This window comes from Saccopteryx leptura, chromosome X (genome assembly GCF_036850995.1).
Source record: "Saccopteryx leptura isolate mSacLep1 chromosome X, mSacLep1_pri_phased_curated, whole genome shotgun sequence".
NCBI lineage: Eukaryota > Metazoa > Chordata > Mammalia > Chiroptera > Emballonuridae > Saccopteryx > Saccopteryx leptura.
In genome coordinates this window covers 14,190,970-14,208,602 of record NC_089516.1, presented here as the reverse complement: position 1 = coordinate 14,208,602, position 17,633 = coordinate 14,190,970, and the positions used below count along the sequence as shown (strand labels likewise).

At 36.9% G+C, this 17,633-nt stretch overlaps 1 protein-coding gene across 4 annotated transcripts in view; it reads right to left on the bottom strand.

Moving 5' to 3' along the window:
• The window catches only part of CNKSR2 (connector enhancer of kinase suppressor of Ras 2), a 257,028-nt gene that overhangs the window by 72,930 nt on the left and 166,465 nt on the right, over positions 1-17,633 (bottom strand). For all 4 annotated transcript variants that reach the window (XM_066357908.1, XM_066357911.1, XM_066357912.1 and 1 more), the window contains 2 exons: positions 11,706-11,795; positions 9,890-10,104 (listed from right to left, as the gene is read on the bottom strand). In XM_066357908.1, coding sequence (XP_066214005.1) covers positions 9,890-10,104; positions 11,706-11,795 — 305 coding nt within the window. The remainder of the gene's footprint in view (positions 1-9,889; positions 10,105-11,705; positions 11,796-17,633) is intronic.

Genomic DNA, 17,633 nt, shown 5'->3' with positions numbered 1-17,633 from the left:
TCTTCAGAGAGTTTTGGTAGTTTGTGGGTTTTAAGGAATTGGTCCATTTTATCTAAACTGTTAAACTATGCCTGGCCTGTGGTGGCACAATGAATAAAGCATTCACCTGGATCACTAAGTTCACCGGTTTGAAACCCTGGGCTTGCCCACTCAAGGCACATATGGCAAGCAATCAATGAACAACTAAAGTGAAGCAACTATGACTTGATACTTCTCACTCCCTTATCCCCCTCTCTCCTCTCTCTGTAAAAACCAATAAATAAAATCTTTAAACTGTTAAACTTGTGTGTACAGAGTTGTTCATAGTACTGTATTTACTTACTCTTTTAACACATACACGGTTTGCAGTGATAACCCCTCTTTCATTCCCGATCCTTGTAATTTGAACCTTCTTTTCCCCGTCAGTCTTGCTAAAGGTTTATCAATTTCTTTTTTGATTTTTCACAAAACCCACAACTTTTCGTTTGATTTTCTCTATTTTCATTTTCAAATTTCATTGATTTCTGCCCTTTATTGTATACCTTCTGCTTGCTAACTTTTTTTGTTGTTCTTTTTCTAATTTCTTTAGGTATGGGTTTAGATTATTGCTTTAATACCTTCACCTTTTCTGATATAAGCATTTTGTGGTATAAATTTTCTTCTAAGCATATGCTGTATTTTCATCTTCAGTTCAGTTTTCCTTGAGACTTCCTCTTTTATTTATGGGTTATTTATAAGTGTGTTCTTTAATTTACAGCTGGTTGGATTCTTACTTGTTATTTGTTATTGATTTCTAGTTTGATTATATTATGATTAGAGAACATCTATTCTGCTGTTGTTGGGCATCAGATACTGTCTCTGGGTAGTCAGGTACCTGTTCAGTACTTCTATATCCTTGTTGAGTTTTTGTTTAGTGGCTCCATCAATTACTGAGAGAGGAGTGTTGAAGTCCCCAAGTCTAATTGTAGATCTGTCATTTTCTCCTTTTAGTTCTTTTGGACTTTGTTTCTAGCATTTTGCAGCTCTGTTGTTTGGTGCACATACATTTAAGATTATAATGTCCTCTTAGTGAACAAACCCCTTTTAAACCTGTTGTGGTGGAGGAGAAGCATGATTGTTTTCATGGTTTTCACCTTGAGAACAGACAGGTATTGGTAAAAGAATTCTGTCCTGTCAGGCTGTCCTTTCCCTGGTCCTTTAGCTTTTCTTGGGGCTCTATTTTGTTTGTGCTGATTGATATTTTAAGGTTGCAGGCTTTTTAAGCACCTGAGTCAAGAGTATATAACAGGCAAGAAAAAGGCCCAGGAAACTTATTGCTGGGTTGTTCTTCAGGTCTAAAGGTCTCTAGCCTGCCTGCCTTCTTTCTCTACATTTCAGGGTCTTCTGGCAGGTGACATATTTTGTCTAGGTTTTTTTTTGGGGGGGGGTTGCTTTTATTGTGATTAGAAAGAAAAAGAAAATGGAATGTGTGCTCCACCTTATCTGGACCTGAAAGTGTATATTTTTGAATGTTTAATCCACTCCAATGTATTTCTATATTTAACCCTCTAGCCTAACCAGTTCAATTATCAGTACCCCAGTTGGTGGTGAATGTGAAAATGGAGTGGGGCAGTGCTGATAGTTGATTTTTTAAAAAAAATCTTCATAAATATAGAAGCAAAAATAACTATTAGAATAAATAGGCAGGAAACACAAGTTAATTTTTCTCTTAGACTTTGTCAGGGTCTAGCATTCTATAAAATGTTTCATATATATAGAGACAAGTAAGGCCAAGATTTATTTTCTTCTTTTTTTAAAACCACTTATCTATAACTAAGGAGGTGGGTCTCAACAACTTTGATTGTTTTCCCCTAAGACAGGTTTTCAGACCCCATGTTCCATTTGTACTCGCTTTCTAATGGAGGAATAACTAGGTGGTACCAACAGAGTATGACTGTACAAGTGCAATTGGGAATGGATGATTCATAGTATCATTTTTAGATAACTATGGGTAATGTGAATCACAGCATGCTGTAAGGTAGAGCAGGGAATCTAAAAATAACTAAAATCAACAGTGATGAAATCTAACAATAATTTATAATTTAAAAAACCATCAGCTGAAAACAAAAGGTAACCCCCCCCCAAAAAAAATCCAGATGATGTATCACTATGGCATTCCTCCGGAAAACCGGGGAACTTAAACCATCTACCCCGTGCTGTGCAACAGAAGCACAGCTGCATTGTCAGCTATACACTTACCAGGCTTCATGGAAAAATCCTGAATTCGACTATTCAGTAAATTCCACTAATGCATTATTTTATGGTACGTTTTAAAACCATTTAGTAGGTTACTATTAAGCATTATCTAGTCACAAGTGAGAAAGAACATCTGTGAAATTGTGATATTTGCCCATAAGATTTGAAGACAGGGCTGCCATTTTTGCATCAAGCCTCAGTCACCAGGAGCTTTTAGCCAAAGACAGCCCCTACTTTGAGAACCACTGCTTTAGTGAGTGGTTCAATGGGAAATACTTTTCACAGTTCAGGCTCTTCCCCTGTAGGTCTTTGCCAATGCTCCCATGAGTTTGGCATTAATACTCTAGAAATAATCAAGTCATCTATAGAAATCATACATGAAAATACAAATACAATAGTACTATATTTAGAATGGATGTCTAACATGTCTCCATGCTCGGTGGTGAGGAGAGAGATCATATCAAACTGTTTTATGACTGCTATCTAGGTTAATAAAGTCAAAATGTGGAGGAAGTGGTTGTTATAAACAACTGTTTGCTCAGAGATGGCTTTCTACCTACTAAAATTAAATGCCCTTTTGCTTTACTTTCACTGATGCTGCTGATACTGAAACAATGCCTCTAAGTAAGGCAGCTATTAGACAACGCAAAGTTTATCACTGCAGATAGACTTAATTATATGCTGCCACTATAACATATTTTTCATCTTTTCATGTAATAGTAATAGCTCTGTCTTCTCTAATAGATGGTAAAATCCTTATGAACAGAATGGCTTTATTCATCCAAACGTATGAATTTTGGAGCCAGACTACTTGGACTCATATTTCATGCCTGCTACTTTCTAGCTGTGTTTCAGTTGTACAAAATAGATAGAATAGTAGCAACCTCACAAGGGTCAATTTGAGGATTCAATGAGTTAATGTATGTATATAAGTTCTTTTTTTTTTAATTTTTTATTTATTCATTTTTAGAGAGGAGAGGGAGAGACAGAGAGAGAGAGAAGAGAGACAGAGAGAGATGAGGGGAGGAGCTGGAAGCATCAACTCCCATATGTGCCTTGACCAGGCAAGCCCAGGGTTTCGAACCGGCAACCTCAGCATTTCCAAGTGGACGCTTTATCCACTGCACCACCACAGGTCAGGCTGTATATAAGTTCTTAGCATAGAAACTTAGTCAGCAATTGGTAAATGTTGGCTATTATTAGTAGTAACAGTGGCAATATTATTATTATCTCATATATATTCCATAGCACGTAGATTGCATTTTACATATGGTTGAGACTACTACAATCATTGTTGAGTTTTGGCTAAATTATGTTACTTTTTGAGGGGCAATATAGTGTGCTGACTAGGAGTAAGATGACCAATGTTCAAATCCCAGCTCTACCACTTACTAGTTACTTAGGTCATGTGCCTCAGCTTCCTAATCTGTAAAATGGGGATAGCGCCAGCACTTTTCTCATAGGGTTGTTATGAGGATTAAATAACCAAAAAAATTTAAATTACTTAGTATAGTGTCTGTTTCATAAGGTTTATTTACTTGCTAAATTAAAAAAAAAATGTCTTTTACCAGCTCTCTACCTCTTTCCTAAAGGAGTTCTACTAAAAATTTACAAACTGGTGAAAATGGTTAAAAGTACTTATCAGAAATAAAACAATCGAATGTTTGCTGTTATAGCCTAAATATCTAAGACAAGCCACACAAACGTTGAAATAAAAACAATTATCCAGATTGTTGAACACCTCCTCAAAATCTGTTTTAAATAAGCCAGCTAAAATCACATTATGCAGTTTATGAAAGTACACTCACATGTTGCCTGAATTCCTAATCAGATTGTACTTGTCCTGGCATCTCAGCATATACAGATAAAATAAATTATTGCGTTGCTTATCAATTTAGTTTAGCAGCTTTAATGTAAAAGCAAGTTGTCATATGTATATTATATTAAAAAGAAAGGTGCTGAATCTAATCATTCTTTACCTAACGGCTTTCACCACAACATTTGAATATAACACACACACACACACACACACACACACACACACACACACACACACTGTCTGCCTTTTCTTCCTGTACTCTCAGGTCAGACAAGGGCTCCAGCAGCTAACAACTCCCACATTTTCAGACAGAGAACCAGTCAGTATGGAAAATAAAGTTGTACTCTTTTGAAAAATATCATAACATTCTTGGCTGACAGGCATATTGTGACCTCCATAATGAGAAGGCAGTGGTAGTAGGAACGTAAGAAGTACTAGTTAGAGGGGAGCTCTGAGCAGGATTGGAGGAGGTGGGGCAGGTTCGTGGTGCATGAGGGGGCATCTGTGGAGCAGAGAAGATTCGTAAATCACCCCAATCAAAGGTGCAGGCTGGGACCTGCTTTGATTGGGAGCCCAACATGGTGGGTGTAAGTAAACGGGTGCTTCCTATGCTCTTCTAAATAGGTGGGTGGTCCAAGATAGCTTCCACATGGTCTGTTGTCTGTAGCAGTAAACCAGCCAGATGCTTCTTGGAGGAGGGGCCAATATGGGCAGGATTCCAATTGGAGTGTAACTGAATATTAATTGATAAAACAAAACAGAATTTAGTCATATGATGCAGGACAAAACATTCAGAGCCCTGGGGCTCTTCCCAGGCACATGGGGCATGAGCCTATGGTAATGAGTTCCTGGCAATTCCCACCATGAACACACTCCAACTGAAGGCCGGCTTGTGGTGGACAGGGTTGATCGGACATGGAGGTGGCTCTGTTTGCAGGCTGAGGACATCAACTGACATATACTGAGAAAGACATTGAAGTTCCTGTCACATTCACTCACTCGTTCGTTCATAATCACATAAATAAATATATAATTACAAAGCATAAGCAAGGTTTTGAAGAAAATATACAAGGTGCTAAAACAACAACAGGAGACATTGATTTAGTTGGGAGGGTAGTGGTCAGGGCATGTCTGCAATTTCAGGTTCAGATAGTAGTCAGCCAAGGGGGAAGTGGGGGGAAAAGCATTTTCAGTAGAGGGAATAGCATGTCCAAAGGAAAGAGGAGGCAAAGGCTGGTGGGTGATCAGGGTAGTGAGAGCACAATGAATGATTTCCTTTTAAGTAAGTTTAAGAAAAAAAAATGGCATAACAAATATATGGAATTAATAAAATAAAACTGTATATTTTATAGTATCATAAACTTCCTACTCTTCTTTATTATATAAACATTTCTGCTCTAACTGCTAAGAGGAATGAGTCAAACACTAAAGCCAAGCTGTATTTCTGTTGTTTTCTGTGTTTTATTGGGCTGCTTTCCTAAACAGACCAAATGGGGATTATAATCTAAGCCTGTTTGTAAGGAACACCCTACACACACACACACGTTTTCTATCTCTCTATCCCACACACACTCATTCACAAACACACATTCACACACCTTTAGTAAATTGTTTAAGCTAATTTAATGCTAATATCATCCTGCTATTAAGTTAAACTAAATTTTCATAAATTTGAACTCATTTTGAATTTGACTCAGAGCACATGGAGCTAGTATCACAGCAAAAATAGCAGCCCGTGAAACTCAGTACTCAATCTTCATAGTTCTCTTCAACTTAAGTTCTATTCTATTAAAAATGGCTGAGGTATCAAAGAAATAATTGAATTGGTAAGAATGAAGATTAGCTGTTCATCATGAAGGTGATTGGATTACATATTGATATTGATCTTGTGCTTCAGGGCATTTAACATAAAAATGAATATTTTTATTTTTAAATAAGCATGCATAAACAATAAAAAATAAAACAAGAATTCCTAGCCTTGGCCAGTGGCTCAGTGGACAGAGCATGGACCCAGCATATGGACATTCTGGGTTCAATCCCTGGTCAGTCAGGGCACACAGGAAGAAACAACCATCTGCTTTTCTCCCCCTCCCTTTCCCCCTTCTCTCTTCCTCTCCCACAGCCAGTGTCTTGATTGGTTCAAGCGTGGCCTCAGGCACTGAGGATAGCTTAGTTGACCTGAGCATGTCAGCCCCAAGCTCTAAAAATGGCTTGGTACTTGAGCACTGGCCCCAGAAGGGGTTGCAGGGTGGATCCCCATCAGACCGCACATGGGAGTTTGCCTCACTATTTCCCCTCCTCTCACCTAAAAAAAAAGAATTCTTATGAAATATAAGAAGCAATCATTTAAGTGTAGGTTGTTTTGCCTCTGAGGTCCAGGCAATTTTAACTGTAATACTCTAGTCTCAGCAATAGATCATGCTCAATAACTACTTGTGCTTTATAACAGGAGCAGCTCTGTTTTTCCAAACTTCATAAAAAAATAGTAACAGAGCAAAAGAGAAATCTCAGTGGAAATCAATCCAGGTACTGAAGATGTTATTAAAATAAACCTATGAAGGCATGTTTCTTAAAGTAAAACAGTTTTCAAAATTCGCTCATTCAGTCTCTAAAGCACAAATTCTTTTGTGTCTAGAATGCCTATGATGCATAAAGTAACAGGGTAGAGTGTGGAAAGATCTCTGGGGTAGGTGAATTGGCTGCTAGTTATTACTCTTAGACTTTTTTTTTGCAACACAGCTTTAGGTAAATCACTTAACCTTTCTCAGTTTGAATTTTGTCATTTGCAAGTATGGTTGCTGTAAGTTTTGAAAGACACAACGAATATGGAAACTCCCTTGATAACTGGGGAAGTATGAAACAAGTGCAAGGTAAAGTCCTCAAGGGAACCGAGAGTCTAGTAAAAAACCTGCCAAAGAATGTTTCCTTTTTGAACACTGGTTATAGGCATCTAACATGAACTTTGAGGCTAACTATTCTTTAGCTTCTTCTAAGTCAGAGAATAGAGTCAGAAAGCATCCAGCCTTGAATTTGACTCAGAGCACATGGAGCTAGTATCACAGCAAAAATAGCAGCCTGTGAAACACAGTACTCAATCTTCATAGTTCTCTTCAACTTAATACTCTGGGATTAGCGGATCAGTATTACATGAGAGGACTTCCCCCATCACTAACAATATTCCTTACTCTGTGCTGTCTCTCTGTAAAAAATCAGTTGGGAAAGACAAGGAAGAGAGAAGAGGAGGGAGGAAGGTAGGGAGAAGGGGAAGAGGGAAAAAGGGGAGGGAGGGAGGGAGGGAGGAAGGAAGGAAGGAAGGAAGGAAGGAAGGAAGGAAGGAAGGAAGGAAGGAAGGAAGGAAGGAAGGAAGGAAGGAAAGGGGACAAAACAAAAAAGAAAAGAAAAAAAATCAGTTGAGATAAATATCTGGGAATTACCACACTACAGATTCAGGACATATTAATTAAAATAGGAGACAAAAGTAGACTCTCTGATTTCTTTCCTGGAATAAACTTGCAGAAGTGAAGTTACTAGACCATGTTCTTGATACAAGTAACTAAATAATGCTCTTTAAGAAGTGATAACCATTCATACTTCTAGATAATATTCATGATCTTTCTAATTAGCAATTTGATTCACCTTTCACTATCTTCCATAATTTAGTAACTAAAAATCCACAATACCCATCTCCCTCTTGTCCTTCCTAACACAGCCTACTCCTGTTTGGATGTGCATGACAGAGTGATGCAGGCTGAGTGTTAAAAAGTGCCTTCAATGATTTACCACTCCTCTTAGGATAAGTCCAAACGTTAGCAGTTCCCACACTCTGGGTTAAGTGGCCCTCTCCAGCCCCATCTCTCAGTACCAGCTTCCCTCTTGAACAGGCCAGCTGGCTCTTATCTTTAGAGGTTGTTCAGGCTATAACTTGTGAAAGGAACACAAGATTTTAGAGGGAGTTCAGTGTTCAGACAACATTTCTGAGTAGTGATACCAAAAGTGGTCCCCTTCATACAGTGAAGAGTGTTCATTTCAGACCGACTGACTGCAAATACCCATGGAAAAATAATAATGTGATTTGCCATTGAATGGAGCAGGTTTCTCCTTGAGAGGAAGAGTCTTGGGGATATGTAACTGGGGACAGGGCGGAGGGTGGAGAACGAGCACTTAGGAGTGTGAAGTACACTCCTACTTCAACCTAAATAAATGAAAATATTTCTCTACACTCTAGTGTTTTGAGAGAGATATAGAAGAAGTAGATGATTTAAAACATTTACTCAGAAAAGCAACTCAAGTCGAAGTTATTAAATCTTTCATACTAAAAGTTACACCTTCTACAGCAGTGACAGATTAAAATTTTTTGATACTCTGAGCATTAAGCACAGCTGTTCAAATTAGTTAAAAAGTGTAGTCCATGCTTTTTCATGGGCTCCTAATAAGGAGCTTTTAAGGAGTCCTAACAAGGAGTTCCACTTTCATGACAAACTCTTTTTTAACCAAAATGATATATAATGGGTTGATTTTGTGATTTAATGTTCTGGTTAGCAAAATCCTTAGCTTCCGCACTGCCATTGTCCTAGCTTCTCCTCACTCTCTGGCCTGGCTTCATGGTACTGCCTTCGGCCTCATACCTGTTGATCACTGCTCTGCACCCTGAGAGGTCAACAGGCCACTATCATCATGCAAGTCCCCCCTCCAGCTCAAAATTCTTCAACAGCTATTTATCACTGCAGGAAGAGCCTAAGTACTTTAACATAAATTCCTAATCTTAGCTTGCCTAATTATCTAGGCCTATCTACTGCCATCTTTCACATGCTGTCCCTCAATATTTAACAACCACTAATTGTTAGCCATGTGAAGTCTCCAGAATATGCCATAGTCTCACACATTTGTGACACAACTCCATGTCTTCTCACAATACTGCTGCTACTCATGCCTGACCAGGTGGTGGCACAGTGGACAGAGCATTGGATTTTGTCATTTGCGAGTATGGTTGCAAGTATGGGACGCGGAGGACTAAGGTTCAAAACCCCAAGGTTGCAGGCTTGGGCCTAAAGGTTGCTGGCTTGAGCCCAAGGTCACTGGCTTGAGCAAAGGGTCACTGACTCTGGTAGCCCCCCGGGTCAAGGCACATATGAGAAAGCAATCAGTGAACAACTAAGGTGCTGCAACAAAGAATTGATGCTTCTCATCTCTCTCCCTTCCTGTCTGTCTGTCCTTATCTGTCCCTCTCTCTGTCTCTCTGTCTCTGTCACAGAAAAAAATACTTCTACTCATCTTTCATTCTTAATCCAAACACTCTCCATCATAAAGCCTTTTTTTTTTTTACTTCCCCAGAAGGCTAAGGCCCTCCTTCTCCCAAGTTCCTCCTATACTCCTTGCACCTACCCGTTGAAGCAGTCAAACTATACTGAGGCTCTTGGAATGTCTTTCTCTCCATATAATGGCGTGCTATGTCTCGCCATTTTTACCTTGAGCATTATGCTTTAAGTCTAGTAGGTGATCATTTTTAAATAAAATCATGAATATATTAAAAATTCTATCTTCAACGGTGAATTTTACAACTACTTATTTACTGTGTATTATTACACTACCAACTAATCAGCTAATTATTATTCTCCATCAATTCTGAAATATTAGGTTATTTCATTAAAAATCTAACTTGCTACCACATATGAACTCATTGAACATATCAACTGAAGAACAAATCAACAAGCCATTGTGTTTTCTTTAAGGGCATAAACTCTAAGCTTAGGAATTTCTGTGAAAAATCTGGAAACAGGATAAAAACAAATAATCTGAAATTTAGCCCAAAGAATCTCTGAATAAAAGTTGTATTATAGGGTCTGAAATTGTACTTACATGGTACAGTGTGTTCTCTGGCACAGGTGTGCCCATGATGTCTTGTCTCAGTGTATCCATTTGCATACTAGGTAGCAATGAATAGTGGGTTGGGCTATTACTCTTATCACCCTTCTTTTTAGACTTCTTCCCTGTGTCTTTTTTGCTGTTTCTCTGAAACATGTATTCTTCTTGAGCAATTTTTTCATTGCTCATGTATCGGAGTAGAGAGTTTTCTATATAAAAGAGATAAATACACCAATATAAATATACAAATAATCCAAATTTACCATGCTTTACTAATTGTGGTATTAGATTTCATTGCAGAAATGTAACTTGATTTAATTTATCAAATACTTATGTAGTGGAAATATAGAGGACCTTAATTGTTTGGGATCACAGGGCAATAAGAAATAGACAGCCTATGGATTGTATCTCCAACTTTGTCTCTGGAACAACTATATCAGAATCATCTGCAGAAGCTGAATCAGAAGGTCCGGGTGTATGCCTCATACAAATCTTAACAAGCTCCCCCAGGGGAATTCTGCTGAAAGTTGATGACAAACATCAACTTATGGCAGGCTAGGTGGAATTCTTGGAGACGTTAAAGCTCAAATTATGAACCAATAGTCAGGAAACTTAGTTTATAAAATCTATGCTTAAACAAATAGCCAGCACTTAGTACTTCATAAGGCTTCCCCCCCCCCCTCCTACTACCAGATGTCACTATCATAAAAGTTCCAAAAGAGTGACTCAGAGATGGCATATGATGAGTGTTTCTTTTTAAAAATATTTTTTCCTTGATTATTTCTATAAAACAAATGAAGTTAGAAACTAAAGTTTAGAAAATGGGATGAATGCATAGATGTAAAGGAATCAGGAATCTGTCAATGTTCCTGTATTTAGCAACACTTTCAGAAATGCCTGCTCCATAAAACAAGTGTTAAGAAGACTAATGAAGCAGATATTCATGCTAGCTTATCCCTATGGATAAGAGATCCCTGTGGATCTCTGCAGTCATGAAATGAATTCTGTACATTAGCTAGAAATGCATTCAACATGTTGTGATGGAAGCTTAGAGAGCTTGGGTTTTATAAATCCTTCTTGCTTTGTTTGGATTTGTTTTAGTTTTCATCTACAACTTTATGGCTCTCGATTTCAGAAAGTGGAAGTAGCAGCATGACCCACACCCACCATATCTGCACCTGATCAAATTCCATTTTGAAGTGACTTTCAGTTGTTCTCTTTACTGCTCACCTCAATAGCAGGATAAGTGAACATAAGAACTTACTTTTGGTAGGTACTTCAAGTGTAGCCCACCCCCAAGTAAGAAGATAACCCTGAACAGCAAACAGAAGAGAAAAAAAGCAAAGCAGTTTTTTTTCATTTCTATATTGTTTTCATTAGAGTCACTGGCCCAGTTTCCATTAGCTTTCATCAATGTGCTTCATTATTCATTTTAAGGTTGTATTAAAATAAAAGTGGTTAAGGTTGCATTGCGGACCAATGGGGACTGATCACAAACTCTATTTACTAAACTTTTATGCAGTTTCACACTTCTGACCTTATTTTCAAAGATTAACTTTCAAAGAACAATCAGATAATCATTTTTACACTGTACCTATCTACCCCGAATCCCTTACAAGACATTCAGAGAAGATATCTACTTAGTAACAGATCAAGATGGTCAAATGTTGGTCTGAGTTGGTTTGGGTATACCATAAGTCAATGACAGAATGAAGTTTTCTACTGAAGCCATAACATCCTATTTAAAGAACATTTAAAATTGCTTTTTGTTCCAACAACCCAGCCTACACTGAAATTCTAGAACACTTACCTCTTCTACTATCTCTCTTCATCTTATTTGGATCTTCATAGTCCCCCACCCAATTATATTCCACTGGCATAGAAATAGGTCGTAGCTTGCCTAAACACAGAGAACAAAATTCACATCACATTGTTTTTCTTCCCCGTGTCCGCTTAAACTTACACTGATTTTTAGCGACAGTCTGCAAAACACACTCACTCATATGCAACGTTATGGTTGGCATTTGTGTAGATGAAAAATGTGTGTGTTTTGAGCCAGAAGGTGAAACTGCCTGTGGCAATGGGCCAGATGATAATTCAAACATAAAGTACTTTTTGTAAATAATAAAGAACGGTCTAGGTTTGCTCTCCTAGGAGCTGCAGACTTTGAGGGTGGTCCTTTACAAAGACAGTCATTATTTTAATGATTTTTACTTCATTTTCAGTAACTGGATCTCTGTTTTATTCCCCAGAGCCCACATGTCTATATCTTGAGAGTCAATCTCCAAGACAGTAGCCTTTGTCTTTAACCTGCCTGCCAAGACATTAACCCATTGTTTCATGTTGGAACACCACAATGCTATCTTCTCAGCTTCAGGCCCTCTGACCTCCGAACTCCGAATACTATACATTTTGGATACCACCAATGCTTCAGCAATATGCCTAGATTCTCTTTGAAGGCTTATACCTGGGTCTTCCCTGAACATCTCTATTGTTATTGTGAATAAGTAATTCTAGTTTACAGATTCAGGTATTCACTGCTGGGCCTATCTTATTTCCCTCTGGGTCTATATTCTTACTAAACAACATTTTACTTGAGCAAGCACAATCCATGGCATATATTTCAAAGATAACTTTCGGGTGAGGCTATAGTGTATTATTTTTGATCAACTTGAAATCTTGAAGCAAAAACAGCTAAAAAAATTAAACAAAAATTTAAAAAGGATACCGAGCACAATGTGTGGCATGCAATAGTTGCTTAATAAGTTTTGACCAATGTCACCTTGTTAAATTTAATTGTCTAAATAAATTAATTAATTAAAAAAGTTTTGAACAAATGCAAAGCAAAGACTCACACAGGATTGGATAATAGTAATGATGATGATTATGATGATCATGATAACAATCATAACACATATATCATTTACCACCATGTCACATATTGTCTAAGGGTTTTAAAATTACTAAATTGTTTAATCCTTATAATTGTAAAAAATACCCTATCATTATCTTCATTTATTAGAAGGTATGTAACTTGCCCAAGGACACAGTTTGTAAGTGTGTAGTACCAGGGTTCAAACTCAAGTAGTCAAATACCACTTCTGCCTTAATTCTTGGTGACTTCAAGATTCAGTTTCTAATATTCTGGCCTCACAGATTCGTGACGGTTTCTCTTCTATGCATGCCCATAGTCATATGCTTAATCTTGGCATCTGCAAAGGCTGTAATCCTTCCCAGCATTCCATTTAGCAACTACCACCTTCTGTATTTCTAGCATACCCCTTCAGCACTCCAAGTCCAATGATCCTTCCTCCTTTGATCTCAAATTTTCCCACCTTCCAATACCACTTGGTCCCCATATGTCTTCTTTACTTCCTTCCTTGCCCAGTTAAATTTACAATCAATTACTCTGACCAGTCCATGTATTTAAAAAGATTCTGTTAGACTTATAATTCTGTTCTTAAGGAAATATGTAAACCTTATGACTTTTTATTCCATACATCGATACAGTTTATTTAGTATATTTTGCTAAGCTCTTTGAAAATATGAGAATAAGCTAGACATGATAAAATTATTGAGACAAAAAAAGCAGTGTTTATTTAATGGCTTCCTTTCAAGGTGTGCTAAAAACCTTATAAACAATCACCTAAGATTTCAAAGTTCTCACGGAGTAGATCTTTACACTTTTACAAAGGGAATTTGGGTGAGTTGATGCAGGTCAGTATATTCTGCTCAATGGGGAGAGGGGAGAGGTTTTAGGAAAGGTACCCTTTTATTATGTCTATTCAACTTCTTTGCAGAATCAGTCCTCCAGATTTGCAATGTTGTGCATGCAGTATTGTGAAACTTTTCTTCATAATCTGCTTTTAAAAAAAAATAAAATAAACTCCATTTCACCACTGAAACTGAAGCAGTTAACAGCTCTAATACTGTTTCTACTTGTCACCAAGAAAACCTTTGAAAAGTGAAATATCCTATAAATAAGCCATTGTTGTTACTTGCTCTATATGTTACACACACACACTAATTTGATACTTTTTGAAGAATTGATTGGTTGTTTGGAGTCAAATATGCACACAAAAACAAGAAGAAACATACTTCACATAAAGAATATAAAATACATCGCGGCATTCATTTGTATTTTGGGCTGTCTTCTTTGATACTGTCATGGAGCTAAGTCACTAGGCCATGTACTTAAGCTTTGATATGTCTGCTTATATCATTAACCATAAAACAAAATTTGCAGAAGATTTAAAAACATACTTTTTATGGGATAATTTTTAATAGAAGTAATACAAAATTGAGGAAGAAGTGTATTGAATTAGATAAAGAATTGAGATAAAAAATTCTAATTAAAATGTACTTTTGGAAGACATCAAGTTTTTACCTTTACTAGTTAGAAAGTTATGAATTTAGCAATGCACATCAACATATTTTTTAAAAAATTCAAGTACATATGCATTGAGTAATAATAAATAATGTTGCTTATAAGCATTGCTCTTTTTACAAGTTTTTAATGTAATAAAATACTGAAATAAACAAAACAGTTGAAGTAATAACACAAGTAACATTCAGAGATAAGTAGCAGTCCTTGGCAAACTGGAAAACAGACAATGGCTTAAATTATTTCTCATTCCAAATATACAGATCTTTGTAGCTTAAAATGTCTGCCACTGCATATAAATAGTAGCATTTTAATTTCATAAGATAGCAAAGTTCAAATGGAAAAAAGAACTTTAACGTTTGAGGCTGAAGTGCTTTTGGTAAAGAAAAAAGAGGATTATCGTTAGATTTAAAATCAAATGTACAGTATTATTAATATATGCAAAGTATTTTTAAAGACTTATGAAGTTAAATGTATCTGACTCATTCCTATGTAAATATACATAAATTAATAGTAGCTCCCTTAGCTCTTTCCTAGTGCCTTGGTATTTATGATCCTTACTGTATTGTAGCTGTCTGTTGATAGTTGGTTTTACTTTTTGGCAGAAATCAGGTCTTATGTCTTTGCTATGAATGTTCCTGGGGAAGGCTTTGACCCAGAGCAGGTATTCATTCAATTTCTTTTAAGTGCTTGAATGGAAGGGTGCTAGACATTAGAGATATCCCAAATACTGGGTTGTTCACTGGATTGCTCACTGGATCCTAGTCCCTCTCACCTCCTCAAGGGCATGTCTTGAGTAATCTCCCCTTCTTTCTCCTGCAGCACCAATTTTTCCCTTTCTACCCAATGATTCCATTAGTATAAAAACAGGCTGTAATTTCCCCTGTGTTTTAAAAAAAACAACTCTCTTTATCCAAAAACCACTATTCAACTACCACCTTATTTCTTCGCTCTCCTGTACAAAAAACACCTTAAAAGCCTCATTTATATTCTCAGTCTCCTCCCTCTCCTCCTATTTTTCTAGCTTTACTGAGATATGACTGACAAAAATGTCATGTAAAATCATGTACATGATTTTTAAGGTACACAGTGTGATGATTCAATGTGCAATGATCACCACAATCAAATTAATACATCCTTCACCTCATATAGTTATTTTATTTGCGTGTATGTATGTGGTAAGAACACAATTTTTAGTTTCTTAGCAAATTTCAAGTATATAAGGAAAAACATTATGGTGGTTCCCTAAAAAATTAAATATAGACCTACCATATGACCCAGCAATGTTACTTCTTGGATATATGCCCAAAGGATATAAAATTAGTATCTCAAAGAGACATCTGCATTCCTATGTTCACTGTAGCATTATTCACAATAGCTAAGATATGTAGACAACCTAAATGTCCAACAATGGATGAATGGATAAAGAACATGTGGTATTTGTAAACAATGGGATAATATTCAGCCTAAAAGAAGGAAATCCTGCCATTTGTGACAACACGGAGGGCCCTGAAGGATACTGTGGTAAGTGAAATAAGCCAAACACAGAAAGACAAATTCTGTATGATCTTGCTTATATCTGGAATCTCCTCCTCTGCCTTGAACCTTCTCTAGAGAAATTCTTTCCCCCACAACATCATCAAAACTGTTACTGTCAAGGTCATTAGCTCCTCCATGTTGGTAAGTCTACTAGACAATTCTTAGAACCCTTGAATTTGTTGATTTATCTGCAGGGTTTGACACAGAGGATTACTTCCTTCTTCAAACAGTTTTTAAATCTGGTACCCAGGACACTGTCCTTCCCTGATTTTTCTCTCCTCTTCTTAGATTTACATGCATCCTTCAGAGCTAAGCAGAAATGTCATTTCCTCAGGGAACCTCTCCTTGACCTATTATTCTGGGTTGGATTTCTCTGTATTTGTCCCTATTGTAGTTTTTCTCCATAGCATGCCAGTTATAGTAAAAAAGGTATATATTACATTATTTGCTTGATTCGTTACCCTTCCAGAAATTTCTCTGTTGTTTAGTATGGTGTCTTTAGCACTTAGCATAGTGTTTTAAACATAGTAAATGCTTAATATTTCTTGACTGATTACTCTCTAAGAAAATAAACACAGAACCTTCCTCATACATTGAACCCCAAAATGTCCAAGCTATACTGCCAGTTTCTATTTTCATAGTTTCCTTCTTTTTCCTTCCTGTCAATTTTCTGTTCTCCTTCTACTGACTTTCCTTCCCCCTTCCTTCCCTCCCTCCCTTACTTCTAAGGTAGTGTGTCAACCTAACTAACACTCTGTATTTTTCTAACAAACTGAGCCCGAGAAAGCTGTTTGGTAATGAAGTCAGAAGTAGATGCCTTGCCTTCTAATCTCTTACCTATAAACATTCCAAAATTAACCGTGCTCGCTTCGGCAGCACATATACTAAAAATTAACCTACCCGGGGTGCCTATTGAAATACTACTGATTTGGTGCCTTTTTTGATTGTATCCTTTTAAAAACTCTCTCCCAAAACATGGTAAAATCATTAAGTTTCAGGGTGATAAACAGCACCTGATAAATAATATTCTCTCTTACAGTTGCCAAAGGTTGAAAATGGCTGCAGAAAAATTTAAGTCTGACATACCCTTTAATGCTGACAAAAAAAGCGTTTTCTACAGTCTAAGAAAAAAAATACATACACACACATATACACATCTGTTCTGAATAATTTAGCCAATATTTTGATGAAAATGACTATAGTAAGGAATGTTAAGCTACAAGTATGCCACATGCACCCATCAAACTTCCCACATTCCAGACATAAAAATTACTTTCAGATGGTTGACTGCATTTCTAGGAAAACATCCCAAGGTTATTTAAGGTAGAAAACCACACATTGAAAGAGGAATAAAGCTGACTGGAAAGTCAGTACATTTTTAAGGATAAAAGCAACATATCTTGAATTAATAAAATAAGTAAGAATGGGCATTTTTTTTTATCTTTATGGCCATATTTTTAAAACAGCTACCACTTGTTTGTGTATTTTCCTATAAGTGATCCAGACTTTAATGGGGAGTAACAGGAACATTTTGAAAAGCATCAAAAATCATATGGACCTGGAGAGCATTATGCTAAGTGAAATTAAGTCAGTCAAAGACATATACAATATGATTTTACTCATATGTGGAATCTAACAAACAAAATAAACTAACAAAAAGCATTGTTCACAGTGGCCAGGACATGGAAACAACCAAAAAGCCCATCAATAGATGACTAGATAAAGAAGATGTGGCACATATACACTATGGAATACTACTCAGCCATAAGAAATGATGACATCGGATCATTTACAGCAAAATGGTGGGATCTTGAT